Here is a 26,286-nt window from a genome sequence, read left to right as displayed (position 1 = left end):
GTGAGTAACAGAGAAGGGGATTGCAGAGAGTATGTTCAATTTAGGCAACTTCTGTAATAAATTGCAGGATTAGAATTATTTAAATGTTACTTAACCAAGTAAGGCAATGCATGCGTGTGTACTCTCTCTCTCTCTAAAGGAACTGGGCTGGGGAGGGTTTGAGGACTTCACCTCTATAACAGATGAGAGTATTTAAAGCAGATGGCTAAAAATAAAATTTCCAGGTGAAAATAAAGACGGGAGCACCTTCAATCTGATTTGGTCTCAGTCATCCTGGACGGTAACTGTTTTGAAATACTGTTTTAAAGCTTTAATTTCAAGTGCTCTGGAATAAATTGGATCCAGAGGTTTGGACTGAGCTCCTGTTTATTTCAAATGTTGGTCTTAAGTGCACTGACTAGTATAGGTATTTTAATTCTACCTATTTATTACCTATTTTTGGGGGGGGATTTTGTGTGTTTTATGACTGTTCAGCAATTTGGAAAAGTCTTTGTCTCAGTAATGTTATTCTGCAAGAAAATGTCTCGCTTCTCCTTTCTTGAGGTGAAGTATTCTCCCTGAATTTGAGTGGTTTAAGAAAACTCATCTTAGTTCTCAAAATGGACTTATATCCTGGTTTTAAGCATGGTTCTTCAGTTTTCATACTTTTTAAAAATAAATGTGTTTAAAAGTGTAGTGTAGTAAACTCATGTCAGAAAATGGATGTTTTTCTTTTCTGTAGCAAGTGCATGACAGCATTGTAGAAGTGACTCGTGTGCCTGCAACTGGCACTCTGAAGGTCAAGACAGAAGCAGGGAACCGGACACAGGTCAGGCCTGAGGTACGCTAAAACACTAGTGTCGCTGCAGTCTGCAGAGCTGCAACTTGTCTTTCCCATATCCACTGAAATAAAATTCCCTAACCAAAGTGGGGTTTGGGTTTTTTTCGTGGATTGTCTTCCAAGCTGTTGCTAGAGAATTTTGGTAAAAATGTGAAACTAGCTCCATAAGCATGTTTAAGTTGAATATAATAAAATCAGTTAAATAATTTTAAAGGTCTTACTGTAATGAAAAACTGCAGCTATATGGAATAGTAAAATAAAGATGTCAGAAGCAACTGACATCCTATTCCATTGCCTTAAATCACAAAAGCTTATATTGGAGTCATGGTTGTTCTGCAGTTAAATTCTGCATAGGAACTAGGTTAGCATTACAGAACTTTCAACTAAAATTCTTTTCATAAAGGGTTTCACAAATGCTTTGATCAACGGAAGAGACTTGGATTATATCACATACGTTGCCAAGAGCTGTGTGTCGGTCCACAAAGTGCGTAGACAAGAGGGGCTCATGAAGATGTAAGTTCTTCCCACGCAAAATCCTTTTAAAACAGAGACACTAACTTATCACAAAAAGTTAACGCCCTTCTCCAGATGGGAAGTTATTAATAGCCAGCAGCTACTGTTAAGACTTTAAAAAAAAAAAAATAATAAATTGTTCACATTGTTCACCCTTTCCTAACCCCCTCGCTTAGTGTTTTGTCTATGGGGTTTTTTTCAGCACTATCTTTCCTTGGGCCCAGCATTTGTGTTCTCCTCAATACTAAAGGTTGAGTAAGGTATAGGATTCTAGATTGAATTGCTCAGAAAGTGGTGATGGTATTGTGGAAAGCTCCCATACCTTCCGTATGGATTACTGCTTGATGCTGCAACCCGGCACCTTGAATGGAGAAGTTAGCTAACTCGTGTCTCTCTTCCTGGCAGCTCCAGATTAGATCATTTGTATCTAATTAAATGTTTGTTTACTAGCTTCACTTACGTTCGAAAAGTTGCTTTGAAACTTCTCCCATGCATCTTTGTATAGAAAAAAACTTGCCTATGAATTTTTAAAAAAAATAAAAGTAGATAAGGGACTGGTGCCATCAGTCCTAATCCAAGTTAAGGTTTTACTAGCCTTTGTCTGCCATTTCCCTCTGTATCACCGTGGTTTAACTGAACTCTGTTCATAGAACTGAATTTCTGTATATGAAACGCCCTGTTTGAAAACTGTGAAGTTGACTTTTCTTGGATGTTCTTTGCCCTTCAGGATTTCTAGTTCTTTGGAACCTCCTTAATCTCAGTATGAAAATAGGGTTGAACACAGTAGCATCTTATCACAGTATTTTTACTGCTAGACATTTGCATTGATTATATAGCATGAGGAAATATTTGTGCTTCTCTCCAGTGCTGTGCATAGCTTGCACCCTTCTTTATTCTTTCTTTTCTTAAACCATTTTAGGCTCTTTCCTCATGCCAGAAGCCTAAAAGTTAAGCTCTTAAAAATGAAAGAAACTTGAGAAGGAGACATAACAGTCTGGAGACAACTTCACTGAGCTGTTGACAATATCATATTTTTCAAAAATAAATATCCCACAGAGCACCGAAATGCCAGCGTGTTGAGTTAACGCTGTGTGCCTCTGTGGGACCACATTCAGAGTCTAATCAACTGCAATGGAGCAAAGCCCGGGGAGCACAAAACCGGTGCCATCTCTTGAAAAAGAAAATCCCCGTGTTGGAGGGTGTGATCCGGAGGGGTGCTGAGCATCAGCAGTTTTGCAGTTCAGGAGCTGTTAGATGTTCAGCCCTTCTGAAAAATCTTCCCCCAGAATGGCTGGTCTAGTGATAATACAGCTGGACTGTCGTCCCAGCAGAGAAGAAACATGAAGGGAAGGCATGCCACAGTTTTCCTCTTGGCCAGAGTACAACCGTTATACAGGCATGGGAACAGGGTGCCAAAACACTAACTTCACACTCTAAACCTATGAAGTTCCATCATTTTGCACAAACATTTCCAGCACATGCTATTCCCGAGCAGGGAGTGGTGGGGAGCAGGGTCAGTGGCTACTTTTTGTCTCCAATTTATGTTGTGACAGCGCTTGGTTATACACAATGTGGATTTTGTCAAGTTAAATAAGGGTTGCCCTCTCATTCCTCCTTAGAATAACATGAGAATAGTGTAAATGAAGAAGAATCATTTGACTTCTGCTGGGCCTTGCAACTCCAACAGTTCACTTATTGTATAAAGGTAACTTCTATATATTACTATTATAGAAAATAAATAGCTGTTGCTCTGCAGCTCCCACATGATGATTCATGCTACCAGTTTTTCTTCTATTAATAGTCTACAAAGAGTGCTTAAATTTAGATTGAACTCCATCTCATAGTCTGTCATGCTGAATAGCATTTAGAGAAATGAAGCCACAGTCTGGTTGGGCAGTGCCTTTTACGGAGACTAGTCCAGCTCTCGACATGAAATGACTGAAAATCCTTTCGTTCCTGACCTAAGTGCAAATGGCAGGATTTAAAGAGTGTTGTGGATATGGGTTTGCGTTTCCCTGTGAGCACAGATCTTACCTCGACTTTAGCTTGTTTTGCTCAAGCCCAGGTAATAGTTGAACTCCTGTGCTGGAGGTGAACAGTTTGTGGGAAGGCTTCGGTCTTTGACACAGAGGAGTGTCCTTCGTTGTCAGCGATGGGCATTTCCAGCAAAAATTTTGCATGTGTAACTTTGTTAAAGGACTCTCTCTTCAGAAAATCTAGCTGCTTTTTTTTTTTTAGAGTGTTGATTTTAAAACTGCTAACAAATATTTAACGTTGAGCAATACGAAATAATTGCATATATATATACACATACATATGGATTTTTATTTATATGTATCTGTCTTTAATGTTGAAGGATTTGCTCGTTTTCAAAGGACTTCAATAACCTTGCCTCCATCCCTTCTCGACAGAGGAGAGTTCCAAAACTGGTAGGGAGTAATTACTTTCTTAAAGATAGAAATATTTTTTGTTTGTTTAAAAAAAGCATTAATTCTTCCAGATTCTGTTCTAGACAAACCAATGATCATTTTCAGTTCTTCATATGGAAGCCTCAATACCTAGGTATGATTTTCCCGCTCTCTTGCTACGTACCGAGGTGCCAGGCTGGGTTTGATATAAACTATAGATGGTCACTATAGATGAGTCTGGTTTGTGTTTACAGTGGCATCACTGCCGTGCCCAAGCAGACTGTGGCTCATGCAGCTTCAGCAAAGAGAAGGGTGAGTTTCATGATAGATCTCAAGTGTAAAGTTTTTATTTACTTTGCTCTCATCTTTTTGAAGGAAGCATTTCAAAGTTTATTCTAGCAACATTTCTAGAGTCTACTACTTTAGCTCAGTTGCTAAGTTTGAGAAGTGCAAATAGGCTCATATCACTGCATTTCAGCTGCCCAAAATTCAGGAGTTTGGCTTGTTCGATTAGGAGATCGTGTCTAGCATGTTATTGCAATTCTGCTTTTCAGGAACAAAAAAGCCCTTCTTGCCTGTACGCAGGATAATTAGAAAACTCAATTTCTTTCCTTGCAGTACTGCACTTCTTTCAGCTCCCGGTCTGAGCCAGCAGTGGGCTCTAGGCATGTGGCTGTACCTTCCCCATGGCTGCTAGAATGTGGTGTTCTTCTAGGTAGTTTCAGCCGACCTCTTCATGTAGTCCCTTCTCAAAGCGTATCTGGCCACAACAGTCGTGGTAATGCTGTTTTTTCCTTCATGAGTGACTAAGAAGGGAAAGGAAGTTAGCACTCTCTTGCGCTGCACCCCCCTATATATAATAGAAACAAAGAAAAATAAATGCTTATTGTATTCCTTTACTGTCATTGTTGGCCACTGGTAAGGGAGGGCATAAGTAGAAATACCTACAGGTAAGGACAATACACACTGAATATACACAAGAAGAAATATGTTCTGAAGAACGGTGCAGTTCTGATACATGAGAGGGACAATAGCATAAAAATAATAGAAACCCAATTTCTTAATTCAAAAGAAAGGCAACAGATCTATTCAGATCTTACTGTATTAATGAAAGCCACCCTATCCAATAGGACATAAAACAGTAGCTGCTCATTATGAACACCTTTTCATGTGCAGAAGTGAGAAATGAGCATGCAAACATAATAGAGGAACTGGCTCGGTTGCTCTGGGAGATGTTGATATTGATTTTTAACATCTTGAAACACTGCAGAATTCCCAACTGCACAGAGAAAATCAGTAGGTGCCAATGGGGACCTAATTTGCTCTCCAAACTGGAATGGCTGCTGAGGGAAGGAACCAGTGGTTTGGCAGGTTAGGTAGTGGTATCCGAATGCTTTTATGGAAAGAAGTAATTTCTAAGAAACATTAGAAGTTTCTCAGAGTACCATTATCAGCCAGCTCTGTGAAAGCACTCCGACATTTGCTTTGGATCTTCTGTGACTTGCTGATTTAAAAAAAAAAAAAAAAAAAAAAAAAAAATCAACATAGTCTACATCAAATAATCTTAAAACTGATGAGCTGCAAAAATCAAATAAAGAGTTATAACTGGGAAAAGAACCATCCAATGAAGCATTTCTAGGGTGCCTCAAAGATATGTTGATCAACACCCATGACTTGGGAAACTTGTAAGATGATGTGTTGAGGATGGGACTGTTGGAAGAAACCAGCCTGACGGCTTAATAAGGGGAGCTGACTGCAGCAACCTTGTTTTTAATGTATTCAGGAACAAAATCAAGTTCAGAAACTGCATTCCTGCTCCTTGCAAGTGTTTTGATTCCCAGCTTTCATTGATTTCAGTGGGAGAGAGTCATTTGGATGTCTTTGAGGACCTGGGCCAAAGATGAGAGGCAACAATATATATAAGAAACACTACCCTGGAAAGGAGCAATGCTGAACAGACGCAGCAGATTCTGGCACACAGCTAATTGCTACAGCATGGCACTTGCCCCTCGAGTTCAAATACGATCCCATGGCATAAAACTTTGTGGAGTATCAGCTGGGAGTGGGGAAACGCTGCCTCTTGTACAGGCCAACAGTGAGACTATTACACGAACAGTGCCCAATTCTAGTGTCGGCATTTTTCAGAAAGATCTGGCAAACTTCATGTAAGTAGGCGGCGTTTCTAAATTTATCATTATTGCAGCATGTTTTGATGAAGCTCCTAAATTTCTCATGGTCTCCCACTTGTACATTTTCTATTGACTTGGCTAGTCAATATACGTGGTCCTTAAAATCACTGTGTGGTAGATTACTCTAGCCTTTTCTGTAACTTTCCTGGGAAAAATTACCTTTTTTTTTTTTTTTTTTTTTTCCCTCCCCACAGGATTCCCACTGTGTTTGGGGCAGCGCTCTGTCCCCCAGCCGCTCTGTGATTCACAGCTGCGTGGCTGGGGCAGCCCGGGCACCAGCCTGCCTTCCTGGCTGGGATAAGAGTGGAGGGTGAGGGGGGACAGCACTGGTGCCAGATGCTGCTGCCAGTGCTAAATTTTTCATGCTTTAAATGCTGATAGGTTTTGAGGTTGGTGCTGAAGTGGCTGCTGCCAGTTCTGCTACTTCTTTCCTACTGTCCTGATACACCGAAAAACCTGAAAGCATCATTGATGCTCTTGCTGCCAGAGAAGGCTGGGTAAGCCGGTTGCCTGTGGGTCAAAGTAATGTGCATACGCTTCTGGCAGATGTGGGGTGAGCAAAGCACCGCCGGGGCTGGGAATGCTGAAATGAAACCTCTTGTTGCGTGGCACAAGCATCCAAGCTGTGGCAGTCCCCTGCACAGAGGGGCCTGGGCTGGCTGCCATTTAAATCAATTGGTTTTTCATAGGCTGGTGTCTGCCATGGGGTTGGTGGGAAGTGTGGAGTCACACTGGTGGTTTTTCCTGTTTGTAATGTCCAACCAATAGGAACGAGTAGATAAATTACTTGCTAAGATGTAATAATGAAATAAAAAAACTCAGAAGATATCCACAAAGAGCAGTGGGTTCAAATTCTTGAGAGGTTCTCTCCCCGCTTAAAAATTGCTGCGAGATGAGTCATGGCTGTTCCCCAAGTCCGTTCCTGGAGGAGCAGGAGATGGCTGGGGACATGGGTGGCCCCAAGGGGCACGCCACCGCGGGGCAGGAAACGCATGTGCACGCACTGGTGGGATCCACAAAGACCTCCTCAGTGGGAAATGTGCAGTTTCTATAAAACGCTTAACATCTTTACTGAGAACTCTTAAACGCTTCCAGAGTAGTAATGCAGAAGGTTTCCTTTCTGGTGCTAGTAAGGACAGTTGAGCAGAGAAGAGCAGAAACTGTAAGTTTCTCTCTGCTTGTGCGGTCTGCCGGGGCATCTCCACACAGCGCTGCACGGTGCCGCGTGGTCCAGCTGGAGGCTTTAGCTCGCTGGGTGGGTTTTCCATCCTGGAAAGATGTAGATGTTTAAAACAATGCCTGGAGAAAAGCCCTCCTTCCCTTTCCTACTCTCATTGTATGCAGATCAAGCACAGTCAAAGCCCCGTTTCTGTCACTTGCAGGTCCCTCAAGAGGAGCTGGACTTCTCGAAGTAAGTGCCGGTCGCTTTGCGCGGCGCTGAGCGCTCTCCCCGTCGGCGCGGAGCCCCCGCTTACCGCCGGCCGCCAGGTAAACCCGCCGGGCTCCGTGCGCTGGCCGCCTCCCGCCCGGGGGTCGCGGGGGTCTCCCCGCGGCGTCCCCCCCAGCCCTCCCCGCCCCGCTCCGCCCGCGCCGCCCTGCAGGGGGAGCCGCTGCCGCCGGCTCCGCGCCGCCGGGGCCGCCCGCGTCCTGCGGCGGAGGGCGCCGCGGGGCGGGAGCGGCGGCGGGAGCGGGGCAGCGCCCGGCGGGACGGCACGGCCACACGCCTTTCCCCGGGGCGCGGCGGCGGAGGCGCGAGCGGAGCGGTGCGGAGCGGGTGCGGGAGCAGAGCGGCACCCCGAGGGCAGGTGGGTGACGGTGGCCGCGGCTGGGCTCCGCGGTGAGGGGCGGCGGGTGCCCGGCGGGCAGCTCTCGGGGCGGAGCGGGACCTGCCGGCCGGGGCGGGATGCGGAGATCGCCCCGCTGCCTCCTCCCGCCGGGGCGGTGCGGGCGGCCCCGGTGCCCCGCCGGTGCATCCACAGCCCGGCGGTCGCCGGTCCAAGGAGCCGCTGCGGGCAGCTCAACTCCCCTCGCGTCCTTCGCGGTGTCCGCCGCAGCCCCGGTCCCTTCTCCTGCCTCTCCCGCGAGTCTTAAAAGTGGCCGCCCGCTGCCCCCTCGGTGCTCCCTAATACCCTGCCTCAAGATGGGGGCGATTTTTCTTTGCCACTGCTTTCCCTGCGCCGGCTTGGATGGTTTTTCCATTTCCACCGTGGAGCCGGTGCTCTTCACACCGTACCGATTCCCAACTGTCAGTCCCTCGACACACCCCCGCACTCCGAGATGTTTGCTCCACGGATCTTCCTTCAAACATCAAGTGCTGGACTTTGGCCCCCTGCACCCAGCCCTCCTCCTACCCCTTCAGCTGATATTTGTGCTTGTGCTTTATCATAAAATAGTGATTCCACAGGAGCGCCCTGCATCCTGTGAACTTCTCTGTAGTGTTTAACAAAGGAGATTTCCATGCACTTTGCAATCACGCTAAGGGAAAAAGGGCAGGGACTGAATAGATGGCCTTAAACCTGCACGCAGTCTTCTCCCATTCTTTGTCCCCAAAAGCCCCAACCCTGCCTCATCTGTGTCAAGCGACTAAAACAGCTTTTTGGTGGTGTCCCTTCTGCTGTGCCTGGGAGCTCTCTAAGCCTTGGTACCCAGCGAGTATGTTAGTAGAGCTGCCAGTCACAGAGGGGCCTGGAATCTCTGTGCTGAGCGCAGATGAAGGAAAGGGGAAGAGGCTGCAAGGTGGCGGTTGTCCCCAGAGCTGTTGGGAGGATGTGTGAGAAGGCTTTCTGCCCCGGCAGACAGGGCTCTGGGGCCCTGCCGGGGGGACCTGCCCTCACGGAGGTGCAGGCAGCCCATCCTGGAAGAGCACATTGAGCAGCAGACGCGTTCCTGCTGTGTACGTGCTGGTGTGTGGTGCCTTCAAAGGGGATGCTCCTGGGAGGAGATTTTTCTGCATGCTTGGTTGTGTGGTCTAAGTGCTCCCCAGAAGCACCACGGTTGCTTGAATGCTCTTTTATGTCCTGGTGCAGTATGAGCCTGGGGTAAGTTTGAATGCAGAGGTGTTGCAAGCTTTGTTGTAGCTTGGAAGTAGTAAAAGTGGTTGAGCACCCTCATCAAAACTCTCTTGGGCAGTGGGCCCACAGAGGAGACAGGAAGGGTTAACTTAAAGAGAACACCGTGACTCACTTAGTAAATAGCAGTTAATAGAATTGCCTTAACTCTTTAAAATTATTTTCCTAAGCAGATGGTCAACTATTAGATAACTTGATCTTTGGGTGTATTTGTTTTCAGGTTTCTTATCATGCTTGTAAGTCTCAGACCTGTGTAACTCAAGAACTGTAGTAATTGATAAATTCATTCTTCTGCGGGAGAGAAACTAAGAGAGAGAAAGCAAGCACGGCCAGCTCCTCCTCTTAGAGAGACACCCCCCAGAGCATGTTGCCCAAGTGAAGTACAAAAAGATTAGATAAAGTGACCAACAGGGATGTGAGAAATATTTCAATTGAATTAAATCTGTGAAAGAAATATCTTATTTCGAATCTCAATAAAAAAAGTCAATATAAATGTAATCACAGATCACAAAAATCCTGTGGAAATGAAATCCTGTCTAAAGTGGCAAATGGATTAAATTCTGAATTAACCAGGAAAGCCATGAGCCTCTGACTTTGTAGAGAAAACACATGGGTACAAACTGCAAACATGTATGTGTGTATATAAAATAAAAACGACCTATTCTAGGGTGTGTGGGGGTGAAAAAAGGCAAGCAGGTCTCCTTTTTAATGCCGTTCAGGTGATAAGTTCATAATTTACACATATACATAATCTGCCTCTCTTTCCATATGTATTTTTATACATAAAAAGTAGAATTAGCATCATCCTGTGCCAGGTCAGGGGATGTCAGCCCAGTAATGATGTTTTTAGCCTCTGTCCTTCTGTCAGCGGGTGCAAAAGGCACTAAAGATCTGAGCTGAAAAGCCTCCTGCCAGGTCTCCTGTGTTTGCATTTCTATTTTTGCTGACATTTTAATAGGATGTTTCCATAAGGGCTGCTGGCACCATTGCGTTTGGATGTAATCAACTTTTGAAAGCTATTCATCTTTTTTGTTTAATCTTCAATAATGGATTTTATGTAGAGCCATGTGGTTAAGCCCTCTTAAGAACTACTGGGGAAAGCTCAGTCCAGCAGGAGGTTTGGAGGGACTGTGTTGAATCTTCACTTGTCCTTTCAGTTGTGTTTCTCTGAGGGGTCTGGGCTGGTTGGCCAAGTTCATCCCCTTCGGTCTTCAGCCTGGCAGCTTTTCCATCTGGTGTGGAGGGAAAACCTCCCCCTTTACCACTTCCTTTCTGCCTGGGTGACATGGCTGTATGATTTCTCATCTATACAGGCTTCACAGATTTTCCACCAAAACACTTTTTTTCACTATGCTTCAGCTCTTCGCTTTGGTTTGACATTTCCACCCACGTTTTTACATGTGAGATGGGATAAGGCACGGTGTGGCTGAGCTCTCTCTGAATTCTGTGCAGCTGCGAGCGAGGTGTTTTCCATCCAAAGGCTGGTATCAGCATCTGTCTTGGGGTCCTGCAAAGTTTGTCCTTGTCTTCAGCTTGAACAGATTTCAGCTCCTCTTGTTCATTCTCTCCATCTGATCTGGATGGTGAATAACTCTCTAGGTCCTTTATTGCATGCTTTCCATTTGAAAATGGAGATAGGCTATTGAAGCTTTCTTTTTTGTTGGACTCTAAACTAAAACCCAAGAGAACTTGAGCTGTGTGTCAAGGAATCGGGGAAAATTCTCACAAGTCAATGGAGAGTTACTCACTTTCATCGGGGTCTGGTGTTTAGGACCAAAAGGCTTGGTTGCCTCATGGATCACCTTCAGGTTTTGCATCAGAGCACCTGAACAGCCTTGGTGAAGTTACTTGAACACAATGGGACCAGTTCCTTGCCTCCCTGCTCATTGTAAAAAGGCAGAGAAAGTTGCCTACTTAATGAGATGCTCATGTAGCCGAATGTTGAGGGTTGGTCTGTTCGGGGTAGAGAACCAGCAGCGTTCTGCCTTGGGGAGGGCAAGAGGATCTGGGCAGATACGCAGAAGGTGGTTTAACCTCTGAAGGCTTCAGTTTATAGGGGCGGAAGATGCCTCTCCCCTCACAAAGGTTGCATCTGTGTCAGGAATAAATATTGGTTGTGTTGCACTTTTTTTTTTCTGAAGTAAATCTCTGTAGATCGGAATGGACAGATGGCACATACAACTCTCAATTATGGAAAATATCCTCAGGAGGTGCTTCGAGGTCATCTAATCCATGCCACTGCCTGAAGGCAGGATCAGCTATGCTTTTGCCATTCCTGACAGCTATTTCTCCATCCCGCTCCTAAAGACCTGCAGTGGAGACTCCATACTTTCCTGGTGTGCAGGAAACACCCTGATGTCCAGCTTAAACCTCCTTTGCTGTAACTCATTCCTCATCCTGAGCACAGTGGGCAACCTGCAGAGGATCAGTAAAGAGTATTTAGAAGTGCTTCAGCAAATGCAGGTATTTGGTAAATGTGAGTGAATAAAGGCGTGACCTCTTTCACTCCTCAACCTGTGTTCTGTAAGGAGCAAATCATATGAAACCTGGCTACCTTGTGCTCGGCGTAGCTGGAGATCCGCAGAAACAGGGGAGGGATGGGGTAGGTAGGCTGCGATACAGCTCGGTACGGTGATGCAATTGTAAAGTTAGGATCAAGTTCTTTGGATAAACACAGAGCGATGAGGTTATGAAAAGAGCTGAAGAGCCACTAAGTGCTTAGGAGAGTTCAGAGAAAAGCCAAATGCAAGAAGGCGGCTTCTGTAAAACTTACGTGTTCAGGGTGATGGCTGCTGTTAGGCAAAAGTGTTAACAGTGCTGCGGCATGTGTCTGAGTGCGAGCTTTGTCCCTTCCTGCCCAGGATGCCTGGGGCTTGATACGGGTGCTATAAACAGACATCTAGTGTGATGTGAGACATCCCCGTGGGGCTGGCAGAGGATAGGATAGGACCTGGGGGAGGCGCGTGCCTTTCTAAAGCGACAGCAGAGGCTCAGGTGGTAGCTTGGAGCACTTTAGACCTCACAATTCACTTGTATTGAAGCCACTAACTCAAATCTTATCAGTTTAGTTTATGACTTGCTTTGGAGAAAGGATGCTTTTCATCATTGGGCCTGTTGGTTGATTATTAGAAATAAAAATTACCAGGTAGCATAAAATACAACATATCTTATGTAAAGTATATGCAAATGCCATTGTAGAAGATATACAAGAGCAGGAGTACTGGAGCCTCCTTGCCCGCAAAGCAGCAGTAAATCTAGTACCAGGAAGGTCACATTTGAAATTTTATGTTTGTTTTGGGGGTCTTGCTGATTTTTTTAATTTTTTTTTTTTTTTTAAATTACAAATTTCAAGCCCAAATAAAATAAGTAATTTGTTACAACTACAAATGCAGCAGTGGAAGGCAGGGTTTGAAAAGAAACGACAACTACAAGACGGATCGTATTTATCTTAGATGATAAGTCAGGGGCTGCATGCAGTCGGTTTATCACTATCTGACAGGTAACAAGATAAAAGCCCAGGTGTTACATAGGGATGTGGAAAGACCTGAAACAGGAATAAAGAATACCTTACATAGTATTTTTAGGGAACATTTGCAAACAATGGTTTGGAGACAATGGAGAAGTTAGCGGGGAGTGAAACTTGCAGGGATGCTTTGAGCCAGGGAAGGGGAGGGGAGGGAACGGCATACAGAGGATGAGGGAATCTTCCTGTCCCTCTCTGATACAAGGAGAGGAAAGGGGGGTTTTCCTGAAGCTTTGGAGACGTGAGGAATGACATGCTGAGCTCCTGTCTGTATGCTGATTAGCATTTGTGATTGCACTCAAATCCAGGGTGGAAGGCACTCAGGCATTCTCAGGAGGCCTCTGGTACTTGCAGATTGGGGCTGTTTTATCTGCTGGCTAGTGAGATACAGCATGCTCCATCTCCCCGTCCCCTGTGATTATCCCAGGCGACACTCACAGGGCCAGTTGTGGCTCCTTGTTCAGCAGCTCTTCAAGGAGGGCAGGAGAGGGATTGTTCACTGGTGGAGCCGTTCGAAGCTCAGCTGAACCGGAGCCAGCGTCAGCCGGGGGTCACATCTGCGTATCTCCCTGGGCAGAGTCCCTCATGCGTTTGAGTGAGTAATGCTGCTCCACAGAGGGAAGTGTAATTTGGGCTCATTCTGCTCTTTTAATGCATCCCTTTGGGAGTGGTGAGGTTTGCAGTGTTTTGCCTGTTAGAAGTTTCTTTCCTCAATTAGTATTCAGACCTCAGAGTCTCTCCCATTTTTCTCCTGGTTTTGCTTCTTTGGAACTATTTTGTTTTGGTTTTAGACTATTGTGTTCTCCTCTCGCTTCTTGTCTCCCTTTTTTTCTCCCCCCCCCCCCCCCCCCCCCCTTTTTTTTTCTTACTAGGGGAGTGTAAGTGTTTCTGCTCTCTTTGCCTGTTCTGTGATGTTGGCCTGCTACCCACATCTCCCTTCTTGTACTGGGAAAGTCCTGTAAAAAATGACCTATCATTTTGGTTATTGAGGTTTCCCAAGAATAGGATTGTCAGATTCTGGTATGAATCCATCGTTGAGGTTAAGGAGTTAAGGGAAGTAGGCTGCGGTGATAACAACTTTGGTTTCAGTATGAGAGCCATATACTTGGGCACAGACTGGGATTTTCCATAGGAAAAGTTTCCCAGGATAAAAGACAGCTAGGAGGTATGTAGCTCTTTAATACAATCTTCAGCAGAGGCACGTGTTTGAAATTGATTTGAATAATTACAGTTTCCACATACGTCCGATCCACAGATCAGTGCCCAGGTTCAATGGAACGGTGGAAAATAACATCAGACTGACTTGGGCTGGCACCAGCACCGTTAGAGTTCCCAGAGAATGTGTGGGGAAGCACGTTGACTTTTAAAAAGTTTCTTAAATGTTCTGCAGCTTGGATTTTTGGCAAAATACGACCTGTGCTAATCACTACCCAGTCAGGGATTCCTTAAAATACCCTGATTCCAAAACGTGCTTCCCTCCCAGAAATCAGGCCTCTTTGGCTGGACCTGTTAATGCTGAGGCACCTAACTTTGTCAAACGCCTAAAACACGTCAGTCTTTTGTTTTATGTCATCCTGTGTCTCGCTAAATGCTGATCCAAACTCTGCTTGACCGCTCTGATTCATTTAGGGTTATAACACGGGTAGATATAGAGGATTCTGGCAGATTCAATGTAGTTACATGATTCTTTTTCTCTGTACAACTGTACAGTGTTAGCTCTTGCAGGATATAGAAATGTAAGAAGATGTATTCATGGGCTGAAGGATTCATTGGCAGTTTTTGCTGTCTTTCCTACCCCATTCCTAAAGGGAAATCTTCCTTTCCTCCATGTAGCCCCAGTACAGCCTAGCTGTATGATTGCAGCAGGCAAGAGATGGACACAGTCCACCTGAGAGAAACCATCCTAAAGTCCTGGGGCTGCCTGTTCTGGGCACCTCCCTGGGATCCATCTCTGCTTGACTGACATCATATGTGTTTGGAATCAGTTGCCACAATCCCTCAGGAATTTGCCTTGGGAATCTTTTTTGGCTTATTCTTGTTCAGCAAGGTGTGAAGATCGTGGTTGTCATGTATTTAAGAAATGACTGCAGGTTTCTTTACAGCTGGAGCTTTTAATGATCTCCTATTGTGCAGAAACTATAAATATCTTAAGTTTTCATAGGAGAAAAAGACTGCTTCCTAAGGGTGGTGGAGGTGTCTCTATTGTAGCTGGGTACTTGCTGCTGCTCTCTTTGCCTTTCTGCTTCCTCTAGACTAGACAAACACACTAACTCATAAACATCTATCAAGTCTGGTAAAATATTTTCTAAAGTGATTTATGAATGGCTACTGTTCTCCAGTGCAATGGTTTGATGTAGAAGGAGAGAATCTGATGACTAGAAATGTCATTTTCATCAGCAGTTGCATGCTTTCTCCACCCCAGAACATCAGCGTCTCTGGCCTGAGCAGTTGGAGGAGGAAGCGGGCAGAGGCAGGAGGCTGTTACTTGTAAGCGGATGTGCTTTTACCACAGCACGAGGACTTAGGAAATGAAGGAAGGACTTTGTTAGAGTCGTCAGAGCACCAGCTGGAGACTGAGACTTTGGGATCAGTAAGCAGTGACGCTGGAGACTTCTTAATAAATTGGATTATAATCGAGGACTTGGGGGATAAAAAAAGTCACTTTGAGTACCTCTAAAAAGGCTTGTATTGGTGTGGCTGACTATGATAGTGAAAATGCAAGTCATTTTTGCAAGAGTGATAGACATAGGGTGCAAGTCATAGCAAAGAGACGAGGGAGGGACAAAGTAAGGGCATGTGGCCTCGAGACATCATCAGAGCATCAACTCCTCCTTATCCACAGAGGGTGGCAGAGTCCTAAAAATGTCTTAAATAGCTTTGAGACTGAGACAGAAACACTAACGGGATGATGTGTGACACAGAGCAAATAAGCATTAGCGAGTCAGGGTAAGTACCTTAAAAAATGGAAGGGGGAAAGTTGCTGGAAACAAACTAAGGAGGCAGAAAATTTGTCATTGTGGCTTTTGCCTGCTTTTGGGATGAATACACCACACCAGCATCGTCCCTCTGTGTCTGAATGCTTTTTCACTGGTGGCTGATTGACAAACTGAGGGAAATGAGTTGGGTAAACAAACTGGTGCACAACCTGGGGGTGTGATGGGCCAGGGCACACCCTGGGGCATGGGAGGAAATAGGGTTTCTTGTGTTGGACGAAAATCAGCCGGTATTGCAAGGCACAGGGAGCACGTGCCCGATCCCTGGGATTGAGGCAGCAGTGAAGAGCCCATGAAGAGCAAACGGCAGTCGGTGAGGTGGCTGTGCAGGGGCAGAGGAGGGGGGAGCTCTGGGCGTGTTTGGACAGGCTCTGCTGCCGTTGTCAGTGGGGCAGGCGCTGCGGAGCTCGGGCTGAGTGCTGCTGCTGTGTCACTGCTTAAATTGATAAGAGAAGGGGGCAATTTGGGGAGGAAGGATGTGATGAGCTGTGTTAGCAACCCAATGGAGGCTTGACTGCTTTTCAAACTGTGGGTGGGTGTGAGTCAAACCACTTGGGTGGTGATGGGAGCTCCATGGTGAGTCCTGAGTAATAACCCTTGTGCAGAGGGGTCAGCATATGAGCCACAGATGAGCTAATGCAGTGAGACAGCTTTGCGTTGGCTCAGAGGCAGGTAGAATTTGCTCATCTCTGTGCAAGTTGTACAGTGCCTTCACTAGGATAGGGAAGGACAGATGAGGAATTGTTTTAAGTTACATGGAGAGAGATGGAAAGAGTTATATTCCTTCTACTCTGGAAGGTAGGATGTTGGTTGACTGGGTACAACAGCAGTCCCTGCACTGGAGCTGAGTCCCTGCACCTAAGCTGGCAAAGCTTAGGCCAACACTACTTACAACCTGCAGAAGGACGGTGCTCGGAGAGGGAGCAGGGCTCACAAGAACTGATGAAGAGCAAACCTGCAGTTAGAGAGGGCAAGCAGGGTTTGGGAACAACTAGATAAAAAGACAGGAAAACAAACAGATGTACACAATTCTCAACTGCCTCTCTGGAAACCTCATATGGAAATGAGAGGTGAAGTCACATCTGGAAAGAAGTCTACTCTATTATTTAAAAATATACCAGAATGGATGCATTTAGCGATATGATAAATATTTTGAGAGTGAATTCCTCCCTTGCCTGTATTCCTCAGTGGGTCACCTCTTCTTTATATCCCGTTTCCTCATTTCTTTTATTTTGTTCTTGAAGGAAATGCTCCTTATGTGTGAACACAGCTGGCTTTAGTAGGGCTGTGGGGAGGCAGAGTTTGCTTTTAGTTCTTCCCTCACACAGGAAAAGAAAACTAGCTCCTCAGAGACATTGCGGATGATATTGGCAGGAATAACATGTTTCTGGCCATGGTACGTGGTTTTCATTATGCTTTTTAACATGTCTGTCTTATGAAAGCTTATCCAAATGCACTATATTTATTTTTGGAAATGCCACTGTAGGTAAATCAGCATCATCAGTCCTGGATACAAATGGTTTGCTCAAAAATCCAACATGTTTCTGTGCCTTTTGGCAATATATCATGATGCCTGCTGCTCAGTGAGACTTTACTCTAGTGAGCACGGGGGAACCTTTTCCCTTTTGTTTGTTTGTTCGATCTGGCTTATTTAACTGCTGGTCATTCAGCCTTACTTAGTTTTGCCCTCACTGGCTTTTTGTGACCATTAGAATGGGAATAATTACTGTGAGGTTTTTTTCTTGCTTTTAAACATTTATAACATCCACTTAGGAAAAAAAAATGGTGAAATGCGTTCTGTTCTAGTCTTCTCTTCCGCTGCTGCAATAAAAACTAATCCACTTGTAGCACTTGGAGGGCAGGAGGCAAAGCTGCAATATTGGTTTTGGATTAGCCATTCCTGTTCACCAGCCCATTGGTGTTATGACCTTTGCTTGTTTGTTACCCAGTGGGTTTTCACTTTTGGGGCATTTTTGTTTTGTAATTTTTATATCACAAAACAAAATCGTGAGGATAAGAAAGACACGGGACAGGCTTGAAGGGTATGATTTTATTATGCTTGTTGTTGCTGTCACAGCTGCAGTGGTATGGGTGTCTCTAGTAATCCCCTAGTCAATAAAGACTTTACACCCAGATTCACCATGCTTGTTCTTGCTGCGAGTATAGCCTCCTTTTTTGGCCTGGACTGCAGCTGAGATGGAAACGTAAAGCAGAAATGCTGTCCCTTTTCCCCATTTCTGATCTTTTTCTGTCAGTTCAGGGGTAGTACAGATCTCTGAAGAGCCATTTCTTTTGCCTGTCGCAAGTACATGGAGTGAAGGTTTTAAGTCTTGGAGGGCTGCTGCTTTTCTGTAAGAAGGGATTAGACCAAGTTCAGCAAAGCTGAAGCCCTCATTTTACTCAGTATTTCTAGAGAATTTACAAAGCCAATCCAGAAACCTTGCTACCCCAGTGTAGGGTTTTCACTGGAGGAAGACTTCACTCCCCAAGCGGAGACAAGCTCTGTGCTTCAAAAGGCCCTTAGCCCTGCAGTTTTTGCAGTCAGAGCATCAGCGGCTCAGATTATGTTTTGGATAAAGTCTGAAACGATCCTCTGGAAGGGTCAGACTGCCATGTGGAGCCCCTTGATGGAACAAGGATTTCCAGACATCACCATGTTCTGCACTTGTGTGGGTGTCCACACAGGCAGGTGTGCAGGACACTGGGCATCTCTAACTCCAGGGAAGGTTGAGGGGAAACTCCAAGTGCTGCGGGTACCTGAAAACCAAGAGCATTGTGTGCTGATAATTTTGCCTGCTTTGTTTCACTTGTATCCTTTGTTAACAAAGAGCAGTCTAGAGGGAAATAGTCTATTATTAATATTTAATTTCCTCCTATTACTGTAAGCAGATGACCTAAAAGATCATTTAGCCAGCAGCCAATAATAAAGCAAATAGGGGAACCAGAAAGAGTATGCCTTAGTTAGACGGGTGATGCCTCCTTCCCCCTCTCTGTCCTGCACCACCCGGTCACACTCTTTGTCCTTCGATAAGAGGCAGGAGTGAGGATGCTCTCGGAGATCCAAGCACACTGGCTTCGTGTGAGCAGTAAGGAAGCCGCTCTACGTGAAGTATTCATAAAATATTGAACGTCAGGAAGGAAACCACTGAGCAACTCAGAAAAGTACTACTGCTGCCTTCCCTATCGTTCTCCCCAAAAGGACAGCTGTTTTACAGCCTGAGTTGTTTTGCAAACTTGTGTACTGCCTGTGAGCACATTGGCTTATTTATTGTGACTTCATCCTCTAAAGAATTGGAGAGAGACAAGATTTCTTAGAGTCTTTGATTTAACAGATAGGGAGATTCTCTTTGAGCTGAAGGGATTTCAAAGAGAGGATAAAAACTGACAAGCATCTCCCCCTCCAGGCTCTGGAAAGTAGGAAACAAATGATTTAGCAGCACCAATTTTTCTGCTTACAGCCATGTGTGAATTGAAGGGTTTTCCCTAAGGGAGCTAGGTAATCTGTACCGGCTGGTACCTGGGAAGGCTCATGTTGTCAAAAGGAGATGCTAGATTGCGATCTGTGGAATGAGCCTTGATGAAGACTCCCCCATGCCTCTTGAGCTGCCTGCTGCCTTGCCTACCTTGTCCTGAAGCAGACAAAGAGAAACCAGTCCTCTCGGAGCCTGGGGAAGCTGCAGCCTCTCACCTTTGTGCCCATAGACTGTCTTGGGTGCCCTGAGGGCTGCTGATCCCCCGGAGGTTTTGCTGATACCTGAGAGCGGCTGTCAGACTGAAGTGTCACACACATTGTCATATACGTCAGCCTGGCACGCAGAGCAGAGGGTGCGTCTTCTCCGTACCAGCGTGACCAAGCGTGGGCATCCGAACCCGGGGTGACTGATGTCAGCCTGATGGGGCCAAGAGCAGGAAATGGGCTTGTTTGAGGTGGGTGATTTGACCCAAGCAGTGGCCAGGGGTTCACCTCGATGCCTTTGGCACTCAGGAAAGAGAAGGGGCAACACCTTAGTCCAAAGCCAACTGGAGAAGCCAAACAAAAGCTTGCTTAGGCTGCAGTGGTGAATTGCTTCATGGGAACGTGCTGTTCAGATGCTTTATTGAATTTTCAAGGAGCAGTTTTTCATTGGGGGTGAAAAATGCGAGAGAACGGAGTGTTCCAAGTCACTAAAAACGAACCAAGCAACAGCTTTACAGGTTTGTGAGTGGCAAAAAAGGTTTATTTAATAATGGGGAAAAGGCCGGAACGTAGCCCAGGGTATCAAGAAGGAATTAATCCAATTAACAAAATAAAACACGAGTTTAAGAAGAAATACTAATTGTAGCTGTCCAGCAGGTTGTGTGATACAGGTTATTTTTCTTACGTTTCAAGAAGCTTACAATATTGATCCCTCAAGGGCTTGAGATGTTAAATATACACTTCTATGGTGAGTAAAGCAGGTTGTTAATTAATTTTGTCTTGTCAGACCTGGTTGCTGAGCCTTTGCGTCTTCAATGAAGTAGATGATTCTATAATAAATTTTGTATTGCCTCTGGATACATGTTGTGTTCACTAGGTGGTCTGCATTTCATTTTGTGCCTGTGCAGTGAATTTCTAGTCGTATGAGCGGAAAGGCTGAGCCTGTTCTTGTTTTAAAGCAAGTTGCAAATACTTCTACAATTAAAGACTTGTTATCGTGTTGGGTGAAAGCTATAGCGGGCTGACACTGCAAGAGATGAATGAGGAGAGATGGCTGAGTTTGGGTTGAATATGGGAACCTCCCGGGTTGTGGCACCTTCTGTAGGTAGCAGGTGAGGCCTCTGATGTGCTGGGGTTGTGTGGCTAATAATTGCTTTTTCTCATGTCAGTGGCTACTGCAGAAGCAGCACTGGTGCTGAAGCAAACACAAAATGTTTTGTCATGACTGGGACACCTGCTCAGCTCCAGTCATTTCTCTTCTGAGATGTGCTGGCTCTGCAGAACTCTCTAAGTGTTTTCCAGCCCATCTGAGAGCAGAGGGTGGAAGGACATGTTGTCCTCTTCCGGACATAACATCTCACAGGTTGCTTTGGAATAAATGGCTAAGGGTTGGGTTGAAGAATCGGGCTGCTGTTTGTGAAGGGGGAGGGGAAACAAGGGACTAAACACATTCAGAGATTAAAAATTCAAATTTAACATCAGACCATGAAATAAGCAGTTGAAGGAGAACATTAAAAGCTCTGTTGTGTCAGAAAACAGCATGTGAGTGGTCATTAAACTTCAGATTCCAGCATTGTGGTTTTTCAGGATACGTGCAGAGCTGTAGGCAATTCCAGCTTTGTCTTTGTGCTGGACAATTAGTATGTGGAAGACCTCCATGGCGTAGGTCTGTTACTTCCCTCCGTGTCCTGTTGGAAAATGCATTTGAGATGAGTGACTGAAAGAGTCAGGTTAAACAAAATGCATCTGGGATTAATATGGATTCATAATCCTACTAAATGGGGAAGAATATCCCAGTAATTTCACTTTGATCCTCTTCACTGAGGGGTACGTGGTACAAACATGAGGTGCAAGAGCAACATAGCAGGACTTTAAGTAAATCCTCTCAGCATCAGGATTAACGTGACCAGTTCTCAGAGTGGCTCCTTTCAGAAAGCAGTTTCTTCAGTTCTTTTGACTTCATCTCACAGTAGCTCGTGGGGGTCTCTGGTGGTTTTACTTTACGCAGCAGTAGTTTTGGCCCAAGTATGTCACAGTGATTTGTTAACTTTTTTCTAAACTTGTCCTGACGTCGGAGTTTGGTCACGAGCTTGACCTGCATGGAAACGTGCGAGGATGTTGGAAAGAGGAAAGGTGCATGGCCCCTCCATGGCCGGAGTGCTACCCTGTCGCCGTCTCTGCTGCCGTGGTGCTAAGGGACGTGATGCTTCAGAGCCTTCAGGCACAGCCGTGTGCCATACTCTGACAGGCACATGTGCTCTCTTTCTCTTACAGACCTGTTTTGCCAGCTACTTCCCTTGCTTGGTTGGGTTGTTTTTTTCCTACCAACTTTTTCCTGTCTTTTTTCCTCCTTTCTTGCTCACACACAGAGCATTGTTTATTTTGTCATCTCACCCTTTCTGTTTTCTCTCCCTCCACATTTTCTTTATTTCTATCTAATATTAATTCTCATCCCCTTCCCTGGAAGTCAGGCTGGGGTGGGGTGGGGGGGGGGAGTGTTAGTTTTCAGTATCACTGCTTTGGAACAAAGCTGTTGGGATTTGTAAAGGACAATCAGATGCTAGCAGAGTGATGTAGGAGCATATCACTGATATCCCTGAAATTCAAGGAAGTAGAAACAATCTTTAGGAGGTCAATGGAAAAACGGAGTTTTTGCTAACGGATGATAGACAATACAGAGACTTCTTGGGGTTTTTTTGTACTTTAGAAAAGATTAAATGGATGATCTTTATCTTCCTCTTAACAGCTAGATCACAAACTAATCTCTTCTGCTGATTTCTTCCACACAAACCAAAGAAAACACATAAACAAGATTGCTGGAGGTGGACAAAAAGCTATGTTTTTGAAGCACATCCAAACCACCAAGAATCATTCACTTTCCTTTCAAATGCAGCATTAGCAATACAGCTCTAAATCAATGAAAGGACTAAAATTAGATTATATTCCTGAGATCAGATGTGAATCACAAGTTAATCATATTTTCTTTTATTATCACTGTCTTTACCCTTTTATTTTATCCTGAGAAATTAGATTTCTGACTTGAAAACAGAGTGAACTGTGAAGGCATGAGACCCCGCTGGGTTAGACCACACCAGATCACCTGTGGACGGGGTCCCAAAAATCTTTTGTTTTGGAGGTTCCCGTTGCATCGAAAACTGAGCTCAAGTGATTTATCAGTTAGTGCTGTGTCTCTCTCTCCCAGCCCTTTGATGTTTCAAGGAGCTGCCCTCTTAAAGGAGAAAATATTGCTGCTAAAGCTTGCTAAATAAGGTTGAAAACCCACTCTGGAAGTGACAGGGTGGGACAGCAAACAATTATGTCTTGACTGTTGCACGAAGCTCAGGGAACTGTATTCTCCATTGCTATATTTTTAGCTGAAACAGTGGTGAAATGCCCCCATATCTGAAAGCAGAGGTACGAGGTGACCCACAAGATTAGTGTGCGAGCGAGGCATGCAAGCACATAGATATATATCTGTTCACATGAAATGGCAGCTGTAGGGACCATGTTCCCTTGCAAGCAGCACCAAATTTAGCCCCAGATTTGTGTGCGTGATACCGCAGGAACATGAATGTGTTCTTGAGAGATGACGTTGGCATTGTGCCTATGTCTTGTGTTTCTGGGAGCGACGTGTCTTGGTGGATGTGTTTCCGGCTGGTTGTAGTTGAAGAACGGTGCTGACCTGTATCTGTGGACGCAGCAAACACTATGGACAATGCAGGTATAACAAATAAATGGTTTGCTTATAGGATAAAGTTTTATGTGAACAAACCCGATGTTGTTGCAGGAGGAGAACCTGCAGAGACCCTTGCAGAGAGTGTGCATGCTCAGTGGGAAAGTCCTCAAAGATGTCACTGTCTGACTTACCTTGAACTATTCTCCCTGACGTTGATCACGTTCCAGTGTCTGTGCGCTTGAAGGAAGGACTGGGTATGGCAACAGGGTGGTGACCACATGTGCCAGTGACACAACCCCCTTAAGAATGAAGGTTTGTGTCATCGCAGAGCAGCGTATTGGTGCAGCACGCTTTTGTGGCAAAGTACCTGCGGGTGGGCGGCACGAGGTGGCTCAAGTCTTGTGTTCATGATCAGAGGGCGACAGGTGTATGGAAAAAGGCTCCTCCACCTTTCCTCTGTGCAGCCACAGCACTTGCCAAGGCGTAATTAGCGGGGCTCTTGTGTTTCAGGGCAGACTATTGGAGCAGCTGCTGAAGTGCCAGCTCAGTTGGTAGCCTCGAAAACAAAACGTCCCTTGTTTCTCATCACCACTGTGAAATACTGCCTTCCTGAACCTTGGCTTTGTCCCTGCAGCTTTCAGGATAGACAAAATGTGAGATTTTCGCCAATGATGTATTCTTCTAGGTCTCTTTAATATCCGTTATCAATTTAATGTGCCACTGTAATGAGATTTTGCTTTTTCCATCTCCTCCGTAGAGCTGATTACTTAGTGTATGTGGTTAGTGTTTGTCTTTGGTTTTGTTTTTTTAAAGGAAACTACAAGTGAAGAAGCTGAATGTTTGCTTCATCTGAAGAGAATATTTCCCACGTCCTAGCGGGAAAAGGTGAAAAAGAGAACCAGAGGATGTTGGTAGTAGGTATCTACATGACAGGAAGCCATGACTAGCAGTGTGATTGTCAACAGGAAACAAAAAGTCACAGCCAATGTGACGCTGCCATATGATATAGTTTCAGTGTCGTATTGCCTGATGGACTTCGCAGCCTGGGGAGCAGCGTATGTCTACATGAGATATTCTCCTGTCCATTCGTCTGCTGGAGTTTGAATTATTCTGCATGTGGTTAATTCCCTTTTCTGGAGTTGGCAAGCCCTTGATTTTTTTTCTTGACACCTGCTACTGTAAAGATCTTCAGCAGCTATGGGGAGAACAGGGTGCGTGTGAGCAACCTTCGCCGGCTGGCAGCTGAGTGCTCTTCAGACCCCAGGCAGCTTTGAAGTGTCTTGGCTGTTCAGTGCTCTGCAGATATGAACGCTGAGCTTTTCTGGCACGTTCTCACATTGGCCTGGTCGTTCTCACCATGCTAGTACATGGGAAAGAAGACTTCCTCTCAGACGTAGCTTACATCGTCCTGGAGCTGATCATCGCAGTGCTGGCCATCCTGGGGAACATCCTGGTCTGCTGGGCAGTCTATTTGAATAGCAACTTGCAGAACGTCACCAACTATTTTGTGGTGTCCCTGGCTGCTGCGGACATTGCCGTGGGCATGCTGGCAATCCCCTTTGCCATCACCATCAGCACTGGTTTCTGTGCCTTCTTCTATGGCTGCCTTTTCATTGCCTGCTTCGTCCTGGTCTTGACTCAGAGTTCGATCTTCAGCCTCCTTGCTATTGCCATTGACAGAATCATTGCGATCCGCATACCCCTCAGGTAAGCCCGGGGATGGGCTGGGGGGACGGAGTGGGGCGAGGGCAGTGAGGGATGAATATCAGTAAAAACAACAGATCTGGACATGAATTGAGGAAGGAAAAGTTAAATGAGGATCGGCACTTTTTCTCTTGTAATGTGAAAAAAACTTTTCAAGGTCTTGAAGGCTGCCTTGGCTGATGGATTTTATGGTCGCTTCTTTTTCCAATTCTTTTTTGTCCTCATGTGGTGTACACCCATGGCATCGCAGTGGCGCTGCCTCAGAGCTGCTGTTCCATATTTAGACGGACTCGTGCGGTAACCTCAATAACCTGCCCTCTGAGCTGCACCAACAGCACCAGAAGGATCACTGTGGGAAAGCGGAGCTAAAGCAATACATGGTGGAGGGCAGAAAGGGGGTGAGGCCAACTTGTCTCCTTTACGTGAGGAGAATGGGGGACTCTGCCTGCAGCTGTAGCAGCAGGCTTGTGGAGCGTGTGGATGGGGGTTTTCTCTTGGGAATCCATTAAATGTGAAGGGAGGAGAAGCAGCAGGCTATGAAGAAATGGGCCTTACGAAGATTTGGAGCAGCTTAGGCACTGCCTCTGCAAGCAAAGCGTGTTTTAGGTCAAGGCAATGGCTTGTCCCAGCCCAGACCTGCAGATGGTTATTCTGTGGTCTCTACTCTGGAGTTTAAAGGAAGAAAAGAACGTTCCAGTATTAGAGCTTGAAAGCTGAATATGACTAGCTGCTATTTTGTGTGCAACCAGGGAGGCTGATGGGGAAGTTTTGCCGCACACACAGGGGCTGCTACTCAGCTCAGTTTTCCAGAAGCACATTGTTGTGACGGGATATACCTGACTGTGGGTGCAGAGCAGCATTGTGTTTTGTGGGCTGGGTTTGAATGCTGTGTGACAATGCTTCCGAGCCATTCAATAGGCTCAAAAGATGTCAAGAAAGCCCCAAGAGAGGCTGGTGCAGGCAAAGTGTAGGAGTCTTCTTCCTTCCCGTCTTGTCCTTAGGAGGATGCAGCACACTCTCAGGAATGAAGAGATTTGCTTCCCGTCCTGAACAACAAATATGGCTGCAAAAATGGAACAACTTTTTGATTGTTGTGCTGTCAAGTTTGAGTTTTTGGACATCCTCACTCCTGTTGAGCTTCAATCACTTGTGCTGACCTCTGCAACTTTGTCTCTTGTGAATACTTTGGTCATCCAGCATTTATGTCGATTAACACAAACCTCCCATTCAAAAATAGAAAGCTTTCTTTTCCCTAGAGCTGCGGAGATTACCTTTCCACGTGGACCAGTGCAGCATAGTCTTTCCTGAAGCCTTGCCTCAGCAACCTTGTGCTGCTATATCATTACCGTTAATTGCTGGTTTCCAAACCTATAGCTGTGCCTCTACTTTTGATGTAGTTGTAAGAAATAACAATTCCGTTCCATTGCGGAGAAAACTCTATCGATATTAGTTACCTATAAACTGGACTGCCTCCACTTTTCTACAGTTCCACATATAGATGTTTTCAGTTTATAAACCAAAATAATGATAAATAGTACAAAGAAACATATGTAGAGTAGCCCTCGGGGGCTTGCCTCTGAAATGGTTTTGAGAAGGACTAATGTCTTTAACTCATCTCTCATGAGCTAACTCTGAAGACTTCTGCTGACGGTTTAAGCACTCTTATTGCTAGAGGATGACTTGCCAGGAAAAGGATTTTAAAAATCTGGATTTCTG

General features: G+C 45.4%; 1 protein-coding gene across 7 annotated transcripts in view; it reads left to right on the top strand.

Annotated features, from left to right (window-relative positions):
* Window positions 1-7,312: 7,312 nt before the first annotated feature.
* The window catches only part of ADORA2A (adenosine A2a receptor), a 31,313-nt gene continuing 12,339 nt past the window's right edge, over window positions 7,313-26,286 (top strand). Inside the window, exons 1-2 of one of the 7 annotated variants that reach the window (XM_054219745.1) lie at window positions 7,313-7,418; window positions 23,680-24,573. In XM_054219745.1, coding sequence (XP_054075720.1) covers window positions 24,224-24,573 — 350 coding nt within the window. In that variant the 5' untranslated portion in view covers window positions 7,313-7,418; window positions 23,680-24,223. The other 6 variants (XM_054219749.1, XM_054219744.1, XM_054219750.1 and 3 more) reach the window with 6 other exon arrangements.

The sequence above is a fragment of the Rissa tridactyla genome, chromosome 13 (assembly GCF_028500815.1).
Source record: "Rissa tridactyla isolate bRisTri1 chromosome 13, bRisTri1.patW.cur.20221130, whole genome shotgun sequence".
Lineage (NCBI taxonomy): Eukaryota > Metazoa > Chordata > Aves > Charadriiformes > Laridae > Rissa > Rissa tridactyla.
This window is presented reverse-complemented; position numbering and strand designations above follow the sequence as displayed.